Genomic DNA, 13,252 nt, shown 5'->3' with positions numbered 1-13,252 from the left:
TGCAGAATTCTGTGAATATACAATTATTGAATTGTGCACTTTTTTTTTTTTTTTTTTTTTTTTTTGAGAGAGAGAGAGAGGGTACGTGGTGGAAAGGCAGAGGGAGAGGGAGAGAATGAATCTTAGGCAAACTCCATGCCTGGCGCTGAGCCCAACACTGGGCTCGATCTCACAACTGTGAGATCATGACCTGAGCCGAAATTGAGTCAGATGCTTAACTGACCGAGCCATCCAGGCACCCAAAATTGTGCACTTTAAATGGCTGGATTTTATGGTAAATTGTACCTCAATAAAGCTCTCTAAAACAAAACAAAACAAAAAAGTTGGGCACCTGGGTGGTTCAGTTAGTTGAGCATCCAACTCTCAATTTTGGCTCAGGTCATGATCCCAGGGTGATGGGATAGAGCCCTGCAAAGAGCTCAGAGCTGAACATGGATCCTGCTTAATATTCTCTCTCCCTCTCCCTCTGCCCCTCCCCAGTTCACACACACTCTATCTCAGAACAAAACAAAACAAATCAACACAACACAACAAACAATAAGTTAGTGTGTAATGGGGTCTTTGATGTCAAGTAAGAAGCAGAAATGAGATTTTTTTTTTTTTTTGAGAGAGAGAGAGAGAGAGCACAAGCAGGGGAGAAGGGCAGAGGGGGAAGAGAATGTTAAGCAGGGGTGCTCATGGGGCTCTATACCACAACCCTGGGACCATGACCTGAGCAGAAATCAAGAGTCAGATGCTCAACTAAGCCACTCAGGTGCCCCAAGAATTTTTAACAGATCTTTCTCTTAAAGGATCTTGTAGTTAGATCAGAAAAGGAAATAGCCAATGGTACTAAGAACAGATTTTCCTTAGGCTCCAGGGAAGGAGGCTCTCTGCAAAAAAGGAACGGGATTGGGGGGAACCTAAGACAAGATGAGGGACTAGGCTCTGAAATCCTTCCCATGGGTGCTAGGAATGGGAAAGGGTCTTTTCTTCTCACAGAGGCATTGTCTGCTTATTAAATGATGCTTGGGAATAGTGTCCCCCAGATTAAGGAAAGGGAAGGGATCTTTTTCTAATTCATCTTACAGTTTTAGCTGGGGCCTAACTTCTCTTATATTATTAAATCTATTCCTGCCAGGGTTACCAATGTCCTATCCTCTAACTGCCTGAAACAGTATGAACTTATCTTTGTTTGATCTCTGTAGCATTAGAGACTATTAGCCACAATAACTCCAACTCTTCCTTTAGCTGCCACAGTGGTGAATGCCTTTACTTCACCATCACTTGTCCTGGGCATTATCAAACATCAAATCCCAGTCCTGACCCTTCTCCTCAGGGTCTTCCCCTCCCCCTCCTTTGATGGACATTTCCATGAGAATTTGCCACCAGTACATCAATCTTACATAGTAGTGAGGTGGATGAAGAACATAAGAGACATGCATTAAATTTATATAGTTTTGGCTCCAAGTCAGGAATAATCAATGGGACAAGATGGAATGCTATGTAAGATGGGCAATTAGGTCTGATAAATGGCAGCAAAGGTTGGAAAACTAGGGTGGCCTCCTGGCCTCCACAGAAGCAAAGGGCAAAGGGTGTTCTAGCGCGAAAGAACACAACAGAGGAGGGAATGCAACACTGTTTGGGGCTTTAGACAGTGGGTTTGTGTACTCCATGTTGCCTGTGCTTGTCTTTTCAGCCATCTCTGCTATTAGCAGAAGAATTTAATAAAACATGTTACATGGAAAAAAAAAAGCCGGTGGGATAACAGGAGTGATTTGGGAAGAAGTAGAAGTGAATTCAGACAACTCCAACCACTTCCCAAAAGTTTTCAGGTGTAGCCAGGTCTGCACAAGATGGCTGATGCCATCTGTGCCTCATAGGAGGGGAGAGTGACCCTCTTCCTAGTCCCTGTAGGACAGTGGGGACTCCCCCACCTCTCAGACACACATATTTACATTATTATTTTATTCTACTTTGGAGACCACCCTCCAGTCCCTTAGATGCATTCAAAGCAGCAGTTAGGGACCATGCCCCACTATGATTTTGAATTATAAAATAACGAAGTCCCAGATGTCAGTAGCTCCTGGCTGCATGGTGGTAAGAAGTGTGGCTAAGCCTCTCTTGCAGATGATCCAGCACCTGTATAGGCCAGGCAAGATTGTTCTTCAGCTCTCCCTGTGGCCACAAAGCCAGCACTTGCAGCCTAGGCTACCTCTGTTGGGCCAGAACTAGCTGCCTGAACCAGGAGCTCACAGCACCATCCACTCGCATCACCAAAGCTATGCCCAGGAAAAGTCCCACGCTGCTCACAATGAAGCCCACAGCCTCAAAAATGAACCTGCAAAGAAATGTGGAGAATTCTCAGGGGACACTGAAAGTAGATCTGGAGGCCTTTTCCCTGATGAGACAAAACCTGCCTCCCTGATGTTCATTCTTTCATCCAAGCTTACCCACCCCAATGCCAATACTTCTCAAGCAAATCCACTCACTTGGGAGCAAACACCTTCCAGACCATGAGATGCCTGCGGAGGATGGAGGCTGCCAAGGCACAGGCCAGAATCTAAGAAAGGATACGAAAGGTCAAGTTATTTGGGAAGGGGAGAAGAAGCAGGTCCAAGGGAGAAGTGCTATAGGCCCCTGTGAAGAATGGGAAGAGTAGGAAACTAGTGCATGTCAGTGAAAAAAAAAAACCCTAGATGAGGAGTTGGGAGACCTAATTCTTTTCCTGGCCTCACCATGACTCACTGTGTGACCTTGAGCAAGCACTATCCATCTGTGCTTATACTCAGGCTCTGCCTTCCAGGGTGGAGGAAAATGTCAGAGTCACACCTTCTGCCTCTGAAGGGAAAGAAGATCCATGACCATAGCCTGGGAAAGAATCCTGGCCATCACCTCAGTTTTTCCAGTCTGTCCACTAATGGAGGAATCCCCAAATGCAACCAGCAGGGTCCAGATCTAGCTTGTAGAGAGGAAACAATCCATGACTAGGATTAAGGAGACTCAGGTCTAAGTCTCAATATAACCACTTGAGGCCACTGGCCTTGGGCAACCATTTTTCTTAACTGTACTTCAGTCAAGGCTGTCTCCTAGGGTTTTGGTAAAGTATGAAAAAAAGAATGTGATGTACACACATGAGAAAAGGTCACTAACCCTGTGATCTCTCCCTGTACCTACCTGAATACCAAGGACAAAGAGGTACTTGAGGCCCAGCTGCAGCAGTGCTGCATTGAAGTGATGAGGCGCATCCCGGAGCCGCATCTCCATCAGTGGCTCCTCCTCCTCCTCAGGCCTGACTCTGGATTCAGCTTCACTCCCTAGGGGCTGCCACCTCTTCCGAGGTCCTTGACTCTCACATAGGAAGGGCCAGAGCAGAAGCAATGGGCAACCTACTGCCTCAGAGGAAGGCAGGACTAGAATCAATGGAGGACCCAGGGACCAGGCCACCCTGGCCCCCAACCACCCTAGTTGACTGAGGCTCCAATTACCATTGGCCAAGGGGTGCCAAAGATCCAACAAAATCACATCTCCCCACTCAAATCCAGGACTTTCTTTTCTTTCCACAAATTCAGAGTAAACAAGGGAAGCAAGAGAGGAATGAGGAGTTACCTGCAAAGAGGAGATGGGAGGCAAAGGTGTTGGCTCCCACCAGCAGAGCAGGCAGCCAGGTGGAGGAACCATGACCCTCTGGGAATCCCACGAAGGCTGCGTGCCAATGAATGGCTGGAAAGACAGGCTGGTGGCCCGTGGAGTAGAATGTCTGTGTGGCCATGAGGGCCCAGGCAGAAACTGCCTGCCATGGCACAGTAAAAGGACCTGGGGGAAGAGATATACCTTTTCACAGTCACATCCCATTCTCTAATCCATAGCCTACTGCCTCATGATCATATACTCCTACTACTTCAGTGCTATACACACACACACACACTTGCACATGCCAATCATCCAACCTCTTTACATTCAACACTCTGTTATTCTAATTCCCTCTGTGGCACTAAGTCCCCGTTACTCTAAATCTGAACATCTCAACTATGATCTATCTCTTTCTCTCTCTCATATATGCACAGCTCACTGTTGACATCACATGCTCATAGTTCACCACTCCCATCACTGGAAAACCAGGAAATGCACTCATGAAGATGCAGCATTTCAATAAGAAATGAGTCTTGAAAAAAAAAAAAAAAAGAAATGAGTCTTGGAGTACTCCTGTCTCTCTCCTCCATGAACCTTGCTGGCCTTGAGAGCCAGTGGGAGGGATCAATTAGCTTGGCTACAGCAGATAAGAGGACATCTGGAGAACCCTCCCAACCGTGTGAAGAATCTGAGGAGCAACACCTCCCTGAAAACAAGAGGGGCCGAAGTCACATCACTACTGTCCTTGGATGAACCAGGGCTGAGAAATGTATTTACCAGGGGTGGTGATGGATATCCCAGCAGCAAGCAGATGCAGGAGAAGGAAGCTCTGCAGAAACAGAAGCAGGAACACAAGGCTAATGCGTTCTGCATGCAAAAGCAGAAGTGGGAAGGCCAAAAGGGTGAGAGCTGTGACCATAGCAGCTGAGTAGACACTCCCCAACTGATAAGCTGCCACAGTCAAGGGGCCCTGGGATTTGGTCCTCTCTAGACGGCCCCGGAACTCCTCCTGCATATGTCGGTAGATTTGAGGAACCACATAATCCAGGTCAGCGCGAGAAGTTGGGGGGCCTGAGAAGGGAGTGAGGACAGTCCTGGTCCTTGGAGCACCTGTTGTAGCCTTCACTAGCACTGTCACAGGCCTCCAGAGCAGCAGCATGAGCCCTGAAGCGGCCAATCCTGCCACAGCCCTGGGCAGCACAACTGATGCTCCAGCAACCAGGGCCCGGAGACGTGGGGGTGCTTCATCTGCTCCTGATGCCAATGCCCAGTAAGCGGCAGTGCCTAGTACCATTAAGGGCAGCCCCCAGCGCACAAAGAGCACAGAGGGCTCAGGGCTCTTGAGGTTACTATAGCGGCGAAGCCACAGGCGCACAGCAACTAACAGGGCTACCAAAGCCCCCACACAAGCTCCATACCACAAATTCTTGGCTCGACCACCCACCATGGATGCCAAGGGACTCAGCCAGGGAGAGGAATGGCAAGCAGGTGTCTCTTCAGGGCACCGATGAAAAAGTCCAGCTAGCCTTATACATAAAAGCAACCCAACTCCAAGTCCCAGGGCATGTGTGCCATTGTGCCGTGGCGGGCCTGTTGAGGCCGAAAGGCAAAAGCGGGGTATTGTGAGAAGCTTAGGTGGCAGCAGCTTGCCCTCCCAGTGAAGTTGGGCAACCAGGAGCAAGATGAATGAGCCCAAAAGGAAGGGGGTGGCCCTGGCCTCAGCTACAACAAAACTGTCAGAGAAGAAAGCAGCAAAACGAATGAGCAGGAGTAACAGAACAGGCCCAGGGATGGGCAGTAGGGCTGCTGGGGGCCTCTTGGACCCCCAGCCAGCCCACGCTTTCCACAAAAAAGGCAGGAGTGAGCCCACTGCAGCCATGGCCCCTAGGACCACTGGATCCGGCTTCAGTCCGGTAGCTGTCAGGAGTCCAGCACACACTATGGCACCAGCCAGACCATAGGCCATGGGTGTTAGGAGGAGGGGGCAGAAGTAGAAGCCTGGGGATGTTACCCACTGGGATACCAGCAAGCAAAGAAAACAGGCAGCAGCCATGAGAGCAGCACCCCCTGCCATGCGAACCAAAGAGAAACGAGCCCAAGACTCAATGCACATGGCCCGAACTCCCCGCAGGAACTGCTGCAGCTCAGTAATCACAGTCTGTAGTGCTGCCTCAGCCCCCTGGGGGCTTTGCAGAAGCCGCTGGTAGTCAGCAGAGGCCCTGGAGAAGAGGTTCTGCAGTCGACGAAGCTCCTTAATTTGAAGGTCCTGAGCAGCAGCTGAGTAGGTGTGAAGAAATCGGGATACCTGGCAAAAATGGTCAGAGGCCAAGGGAACACATCAAAGACATAAACTGGGACAGAGGCAAGGGTTAGTGTTACCAAAGCAGGTATCTGGAAAACAGGGACCCAAACTCTGTCCAAGACAGGGGAGAAGTGAGGGATAATGGAAGGAGGACATGGCTATGGACAGTGGGATTAAAAATGAACAAAGGACAATGAAGTGATCATTATGCTTCTCCCATGCCCACTCTAGCTCTATCACCTGGAAACCCAACCCATCACCTACCTGCTGGGCATTGAGATGAAGAGCTGAGGCTTGGGCCAGAGCAGAGGAGTGAGGCTGGGGGTCTTCAACCACTGAGAACAGCTCAACCATTACCTCCCCGATGTTCCCAAATGGAATGGGCAGGCCCAGCAGCAGGGCCAGCGTAGGCACAAGGTTGATTTGAGGAACTATCTCCGGCTCCTAAAGGAAAAGGAGAGGGGCCAATGGGTTCACCACAAAGCTGAGATCGGGATTTGGAATGGAAGACAGGGACCTAGGTAGGAAATGAATGGGGAATGCCCAGGGTAAAGAATTTGGGGATCTAAAGTGGAGGGATCCACAAGAATGCTGTGATCTTGATGAGGCTAAATACCAGGAGACCCGAAAAAGCACACCCCAGACCTCACCTGTGGTAGGGCACTGGGAAAGAGGGCTGTGGGACTGTACAGAAAAAGTGCAGCTGAGATCTCCAGCTCACTATCCCCTCCGTGGTCCCCAGTCATGGTCATTCCATGGTCCCCAATCACCACCAGCAGTGTGTCATTCTCCAGACGCTCCACAAGTCCCCTGAAGGCCAAGAAATATGTCAGGGGGTAGGAATGGATGAAGATTTTCCTTGGAGACCCATTTACCCCCAGCCATAACTTCCAACAGGAGGGCTTAGACATTTGGCAAAGAGATACCTCTTCATTCACAACCCTACTGCCCAAAGCCACATGCTGAGTCACTCAAGATGAATGAGGCTCCTAGCTTCAAAAGAAAGGCCTAGAAAAGACAGAATTCAGCAAGGAAAGAGGCTCCAAGATAAAGACTTTTTCTCTTGGGCCAATATATCCTGAGATTCTCAGACATAAACCCACTCCCCCAGCCAATAACCCACACTCACTGGATCACCTGGTCCATTTGGCTAAGTTTCTTGGCCATTTCAGGGTGGTGAGGGCCATGCTTGTGGCCACAGTGATCCACACCCAGGAAGTGAGCAATCAGCATATCCCATTCACTACTGTCCACTGTGAAAGGAAGAACACTGAGCACAGGGGACTAAGGCCACTCCTCAACCCCAGCCAGCTTTTGACAATCTATCAAGGGACGTAAGCCCAGGCCACTGCACCCATGGGAGGGTCAGAATTTGTGACCTGAAGCAACCCTCCCCAGCTCCTAATCTTAGTCAGACCTGCCTCTGGCCCAATGCTCACTGGTTGGGTAGAGGTGTTCCAGGATGCCATTGTCCACTGTGTGCAGGTCTCTCACATTGAAAGATGGGAAGAAGAAAGCTTGAGAGAAAACTCCAGGAAAAAGATCTTTCCAGGTATCATCTCCCATGAAGACCACACGCCTTCCTGCAGGGACATGAGAGTGGGTCACAGCCTGAGCAGGAGTCAAGGCAGGGGTAAAAAGAAGAGGGGGACCTTTAAAGACTCGTCAGAAATCTCAACCATGCACTCGAAGGGACAGCAATTTCATCCAACAACTCTTTATCTTTCAAGGCCTAAGATTTTCTGCCAAGAAGCTTTCCCTGTTAACCATACTTTCCCCAATAACAAGACTTTTCACTTCTTGTTTCTACAAAAGGCTCTGCTAATTCCCAATTCTTGGCTATCTTTGCTGATCTGTCTTTCCTGGGTATATGTCACATTTTCCAAGTCAGTGAGTGGACAGGGCATGGACTGACTCTCTGCTTTCTCACTTGTGAGAATAACCGGATTCACATCTTCTCCTCATCTCTCCACTGCCCCTTACTGAGAGCTCCCCATAAATAAAAGCAACATTCCATGCAGACTAGAAACTCCAGAAGGACAAAGCCCAGACCCCTACTTGCTGCATGCACGGCTCTAGTCTCTTTCTCTTCCCCTGTCCTCCCACAGCATAGTCTAGCAAGCAGCTGGACACCCAAAGTTCTGGCTCTCTGACTTCTAAAGACGAAATCTGCTAAGGTACTCTTGGACTCCAAAGAGGCCCAAACTAACCTGCACTGGCAAGCTGCTTAATGAGATTGTCTTCCACTATGGCATAGCTGGCAAAGTTACTGCCAGCATCAATAAAGGTAGGCAGTGAGCCAGTGGTGAGGGCCTTGAGGCGCTGCATGGTGGTGGTGGGGGGATCAACCTTAGACTGGTAGAGCCTGGCATGGTGGGGCTGAATCTCCAGGATCCTCTGCAAATAGTCCAGTTTACCCAGGAAGGGCAGAGAGACAGGAGGTTCCCCAGGCCCACGTGAGCGCTGGGGCTGGGCAAAGTCAAATCGCAGAGCATCTATTAGCACCAACACAACCCGAGAGAATCGAGAAGCCATCCAGCAGGCCCCGGGTTTCCCTTGGCTTCCCCATGGCAGGGACCCAGGGCCTGGGGGCTCTTGGCAGCTGCTATGGTTGGTGAGCTCCAAACGGGTGAGCAGGAAACCACTGGTGAAGAGGGCAATGCCAGCGTAGAAGAGGAAGCCGACCCAGGCCAGGAAGAGCAGCACTGAGATCTTCTGCATCCTGCTGGTAGCGGGCAGGGAGTTCATCACTGTGGGGTAAAGAACCAATGGATTTTCTGGTCCCTCAATACAAAGCCAAGCTAGAATCACTTCCTCTTGGAAGCCTTCCAGAAGATAAACAGCCCCATAGCCAACCCAATGCAATGTTCCTCTCCACCAGTTACACCGGTGTTTCTGAAGGTGAGGTCTGCAGATTATGGGCATCAACCTGGAGCAGCCGTTTAAAATGCTGATTTCCAGGCCCCACCCCAGATCTACTGAATCGGGATCTTTCGGGGTGGAGCATAGGGATTTGCACATGTACTCCAAGAGATTCTAATGATGAAAAGCACAGTCCACGAGGGAAACTTATTTCAAGTGGTACACCGCTCTCTGACAGCTCATTTCTCCGCCTCTCTCCTTGCCAATCTCAACACCCATGGGGTGCCCAGGGCTCGCAGCGCAAGGGAACCTGGGCCGGAATGACGGCGCCGCCTGGTGGAGGCCAAGAGGACCAAGGGGAGGAGTCACGCTTCGCTTCTGGAAGGCCAGGATCGCCAGGAGACCAACCAGAGTCACGACCTACCCCGCGCAGCAAAGCAGAGTCGCGGGGTCTACGGCCGGTGGGCCTCGCCGGGACCCACACGTCCGGACAGCTCTGCCTCCTCTGGTGGCTACCTGGCCATCTCCTGGGCACCCTGGCTCCGGTACTTAGCCGGCTGCGAGCTGCGGGGGATGGTTTGATTCGGGAAAAGGGATTGAGGAGTAGGGAGTAGGTTCTCGGAGACCCTGGCTCACCTTGAAAGGCGCCCGGAAGCGCAGAGGCAACGCCTGCGCACTGGTGGTACCATAGACAGACGCGGGCCGACAGAGTGGCCCACAGGTGCCCCATCGCCATCTGCTGGCGCCTCCAAGGAGGTTCCTCAAGGAGCGCAGGTCTGTAGTTTAGGGGAATTAGGGGCAAGGAACAAAGCTACAACTCAGTGAACCACTGGTCATTCTTGGTTAAGGTTAAGAGCTGGCCTTTTGGAATCAAACTTAGCTTGAATCCTAGCTCTGCCACTCACTGGCATTATTGGGCATTACCTCATCTGTAAAATAGGGATAAATATTTATTTTCTACTTGCTTAGCTGACACCAACTGATAGGTTTTATTATTCCTCCTCTTCATGTCTTTCACTGGATCTTCCAACTCAATAATTCAAAAGATAATCCAATTTAAAAATGAGCAAAGGTAGGGGCATCTGGCTGGCTCAGTTGGCAGAACATGCAACTCTTCATCTTGGGGTCATGAGTTCAAGCCCCACGTTGGGCATAGAGCCTACTTTAAAAAAATAAAAATAAAAATAAGGGGTGCCTGGGTGGCTCAGTCAGTTGAGCATCTGACTCTTGGTTTTGGCTGGGGTCCTGGTCTCTGGTTCATGGGATCTAGTCCTGCATTGGGCTCTGTGCTGGCAGCACAGAGCCTGCTTGGGATTTTCTCTCTGCCCCCTCCCCTATTCTCTCCCCCCCCCTCCCCCGCAAATAAATGAATAAACATTTTAAAAATAAAGTAAATAAGTAAATAAAAATAAAATTTTTAAATGGGAAAAGGATAGGGGTGCCTGGGTGGCTCAGTTGGTTAAGTGTCCAACTCTTGATCTCAGCTTAGTTCTCGATCTCAGGGTTCTGAGTTCAAACTCTGTGTTGGGCTCCACATGTATCCTACTTAAAGAAAAAAAATGGGCAAAGGATCTGAATAGACATTTCTCCAAAGAAAATACACAATGACCAATTAGCACAGAAAAAGATGCCCAACATCACTAGCCATCAGGGAAATACTAGAGATACCACTTCAAACCCCACTAGGATGGCTATAATAGAAAAGACAAATAACAAGAATTGGGTGTGGAGAAATTTGAACACTGCCCTTGGGATTGTAAAATGGTGCTTTGGAAAACAGTCTGGCAATTCTTCAAAAGGTTAAACATAGAGTTACCATATGCCCCAGCAATTCCACTCGTAGATGTATACCAAAGAGAAATGAAACGCATATGTTCACACAAAAACTTGCACATGACAGCTCATAGCAACAAAACAACCCAAATGGCCTTCACTGATGAAAAGATAAACAAAATATGGTATATGTGCACAATTGAATATTGTTCAGCCATAAAAAGGAATGAAGTACTGCTACATGCTATTACATGGATGAACCTTAAAAATATTATGTTGAGTGAAAGAAGACAATCACAAAATAGCATTTTATATTACTCCATTTACATGAATATGTAAAGCTAAAGGGACAGGAAGTTCGTGGGTTCCTAGGGCTAGGGAGGAGAGAGGAATGACTGCTAATGGGTATAGGGTTTTGGTGGTCGGAAAGAAATGGAGGAGAGATGATGAAAATGTTCTAAAATTGTGATGGTTGCACAACTCTAAATATACTACAAATGATTGAATTTACACTTTAAATGGGTTAATTGTAGTGTATGTGAATTACATCTCAGTAGATGTAAACAAAACAAAAACCCTCTGCACTGGTTTCACATTTCATAGTAAAGCCCAAGTTCTTGTAGTAGTCCTACATAGCGGCAGAAGTCTATACACCAGCTCCCTCTCTGATGCATCATGCTGCCACCTCTTTGCTTCCTTAACTCTGTTCCATCCATTGTACCTCCTTTGCTCTTCCAGTTATAAGGCAGGCAAGCTCTGCCTCAAAGCCACTACATTTAGGATCTCCAGTCAGCTCTATTCCCAGGTGGCCAAATGGGCCTTCCCCTCCCCTCCATATCTAAGCTCAAATATAACATCCAGAGGCTTCCTGGAACCCTCTAATGTTACAGATTACAGCCACTTCACCAAATTCCTCACATTCCTTCCTTTCTTTAATTTCTTTCATAGCACAACTCACCAGCATGTGAAATACTAAACATCTTATTAATGGTTTGTCTCTTCCAAATAGGACTTAAACTCATTGAGGGGCACCTGGCTGGCTCAGTCAGTACAGCATGTGATTCTTGATCTCACAATTGCAAGTTCAAGCCCCATGTTAGGTGTAGAAATTACTTAAAAATAAAATCTTTAAAAATAAATTTTAAAATCTTAAAGGAAAAAATTTAAGCTCATTGAGAACAGGGAATTGTTTCTCATTACTATATCCTTAGTGCCTGGCATGTATTTGCGGTTCAACAGTCATCAAATGATACACAAATTCATTACTATATCCTTAGTGCCTGGCATGTATTTGAGGTTCAACAGTCATCAAATGATACACAAATTCTAATTCAGACATATGTTGAAAAATGTCATCGCTCCACCTCCATCCCAATGGCTCCTTACTTCAGTTCAGGCCTCATCACCCTCCAGGATTGAGGCTGCCTTCTTACTGTCCTTCAGCCTCTCACCTCTCCTTCAAATACCCTGTCCACATTGCAACAGGACAGCTTTATCTAAAACACTAATATGACTACCTAAATCTTCCTAAGTCTTCATGGGAGGGCAGAAAAAACCCTTCATGGACCCCTCCCTATCCTAAAGCTAAAGTCCAAACTCTTCAGTACTCTATCTCCCTATGACTGGCTCTTGCCATACAGTCACACCCCTAACATCCCACCCACCCTTCAGTCTCAGCAAACATCTCTGAATGTTCCAACTTCTCTGGAACCGTGGGCCTTTGCAGATTCTAGTACCAAACCCTAGCCTGGTAAATGTGTTAATTTTTCTAGCCTGAGCTCAGTGGCAGGGTTGGCAACCTTGCTGCCCACAAGCTGGCATGTTCCTCCCTGCAGGATGCCTCAACCAGAATTTTCTTCCATCTTAGCACTCAGCACTTTGTATCTCTGTGTCTTCCCTGCCAACCTGATATTCTGTGAAAGCAGGAACCACTAGGTCTAAACTGCTTGTCTAGCACTGAGCTTGACACATGGTAGACATCATGTTTTTGAATGAATGAGTGTTCACAGTCCCTGAGAAACCTTTAAACACTGAGCAGTACTCTCTGCCAGAATAGCTTTCTTTCCCATAAAAAATCCCCCCAGGGGTGCCCGACTGGGTCAGCCGGTAAAGCAGGCTACTTTTGATCTTGCGGTTCTGAGTTCAAGTCCCACATTAGGTATAGAGCTTACTTTAAAAAAAAAAAAAAAAATCCCCACAGGGGCACCCAGGTGGCTCAGTCGGTTAAGAGTCCGACTTCAGCTCAGGTCATAATCTCATGGTTCATGAGTTCGAGCCCCATGTCAGGCTCTATGCTGACAGCTAAGAGCCTGGAACCTGCTTCGGATTCTGTGTCTCCGTCTCTCTCTGCCTCTCCTCCGCTCACACTTGGTGTGTATTTCTCTCAAAAATAAATAAAACATTAAATAATAATAAATTTAAATAAATAAATAAATAATCCCCACAAATACCCACTCAAATTTATATCCCCATAGTTAGCAAGAAGGGGGACTACACTCCCTGATAGTTCAATAGACACATGGCTTAATCCTCCACCCTATCCCAAAGCTTCTCCCGAAGACAGAAAGGATGACTTACATAAAGTTTACTCTTAGTCATGGAGGAATGAGCTCCCCAGACCTGAGAGAACTGGAGGATGGAAGTGGACATCCAAGGAAAACACTGGTGACTTTCCCAACTTCATTCCCCAATCAAAGAGGACAG

At 48.1% G+C, this 13,252-nt stretch overlaps 1 protein-coding gene across 4 annotated transcripts; it reads right to left on the bottom strand.

Annotated features, from left to right (window-relative positions):
- Positions 1-609: 609 nt before the first annotated feature.
- Positions 610-9,523, bottom strand: PIGO (phosphatidylinositol glycan anchor biosynthesis class O). 4 transcript variants are annotated; one of them, XM_015079412.3, is made up of 11 exons: positions 9,413-9,523; positions 8,125-8,664; positions 7,354-7,497; positions 7,044-7,167; positions 6,565-6,724; positions 6,179-6,358; positions 4,390-5,917; positions 3,589-3,795; positions 3,157-3,371; positions 2,472-2,542; positions 610-2,320 (listed from the first exon to the last, which is right to left on the bottom strand). In XM_015079412.3, exons 1-11 carry the CDS (start codon positions 9,510-9,512, stop codon positions 2,191-2,193), a joined length of 3,399 nt encoding a protein of 1,132 aa, XP_014934898.2. In that variant the 5' UTR covers positions 9,513-9,523; the 3' UTR covers positions 610-2,190. The 4 variants fall into 4 exon arrangements, with proteins under 4 accessions (XP_014934898.2, XP_014934897.1, XP_014934896.1 ...); XM_015079411.3 differs by having other exon boundaries at positions 9,201-9,446; XM_015079410.3 differs by having other exon boundaries at positions 8,125-9,446.
- Between the last annotated feature and the right edge of the window lie 3,729 nt (positions 9,524-13,252).

This window comes from Acinonyx jubatus, chromosome D4 (assembly GCF_027475565.1).
Source record: "Acinonyx jubatus isolate Ajub_Pintada_27869175 chromosome D4, VMU_Ajub_asm_v1.0, whole genome shotgun sequence".
NCBI lineage: Eukaryota > Metazoa > Chordata > Mammalia > Carnivora > Felidae > Acinonyx > Acinonyx jubatus.
Note: the sequence above shows the minus strand (reverse complement) of the source record. Positions and strands in the feature narration are given on the sequence as shown.

What these genes read in the sequence shown, in the direction of transcription:
- PIGO (XM_015079410.3), bottom strand. Translation starts at nt 8,935, where the DNA reads ATGTGCAAATCCCTATGCTCCACCCCGAAAGATCCCGATTCAGTAGAT. An exon ending in CTCCCATCTCCTCTTTGCAG is followed by an intron (nt 3,372 to 3,588) that starts GTAACTCCTCAT and finishes CCTCTGAGGCAG; the next exon opens with TAGGTTGCCCATTGCTTCTG. An exon ending in TCTTTGTCCTTGGTATTCAG is followed by an intron (nt 2,543 to 3,156) that starts GTAGGTACAGGG and finishes ATCCTTTCTTAG; the next exon opens with ATTCTGGCCTGTGCCTTGGC.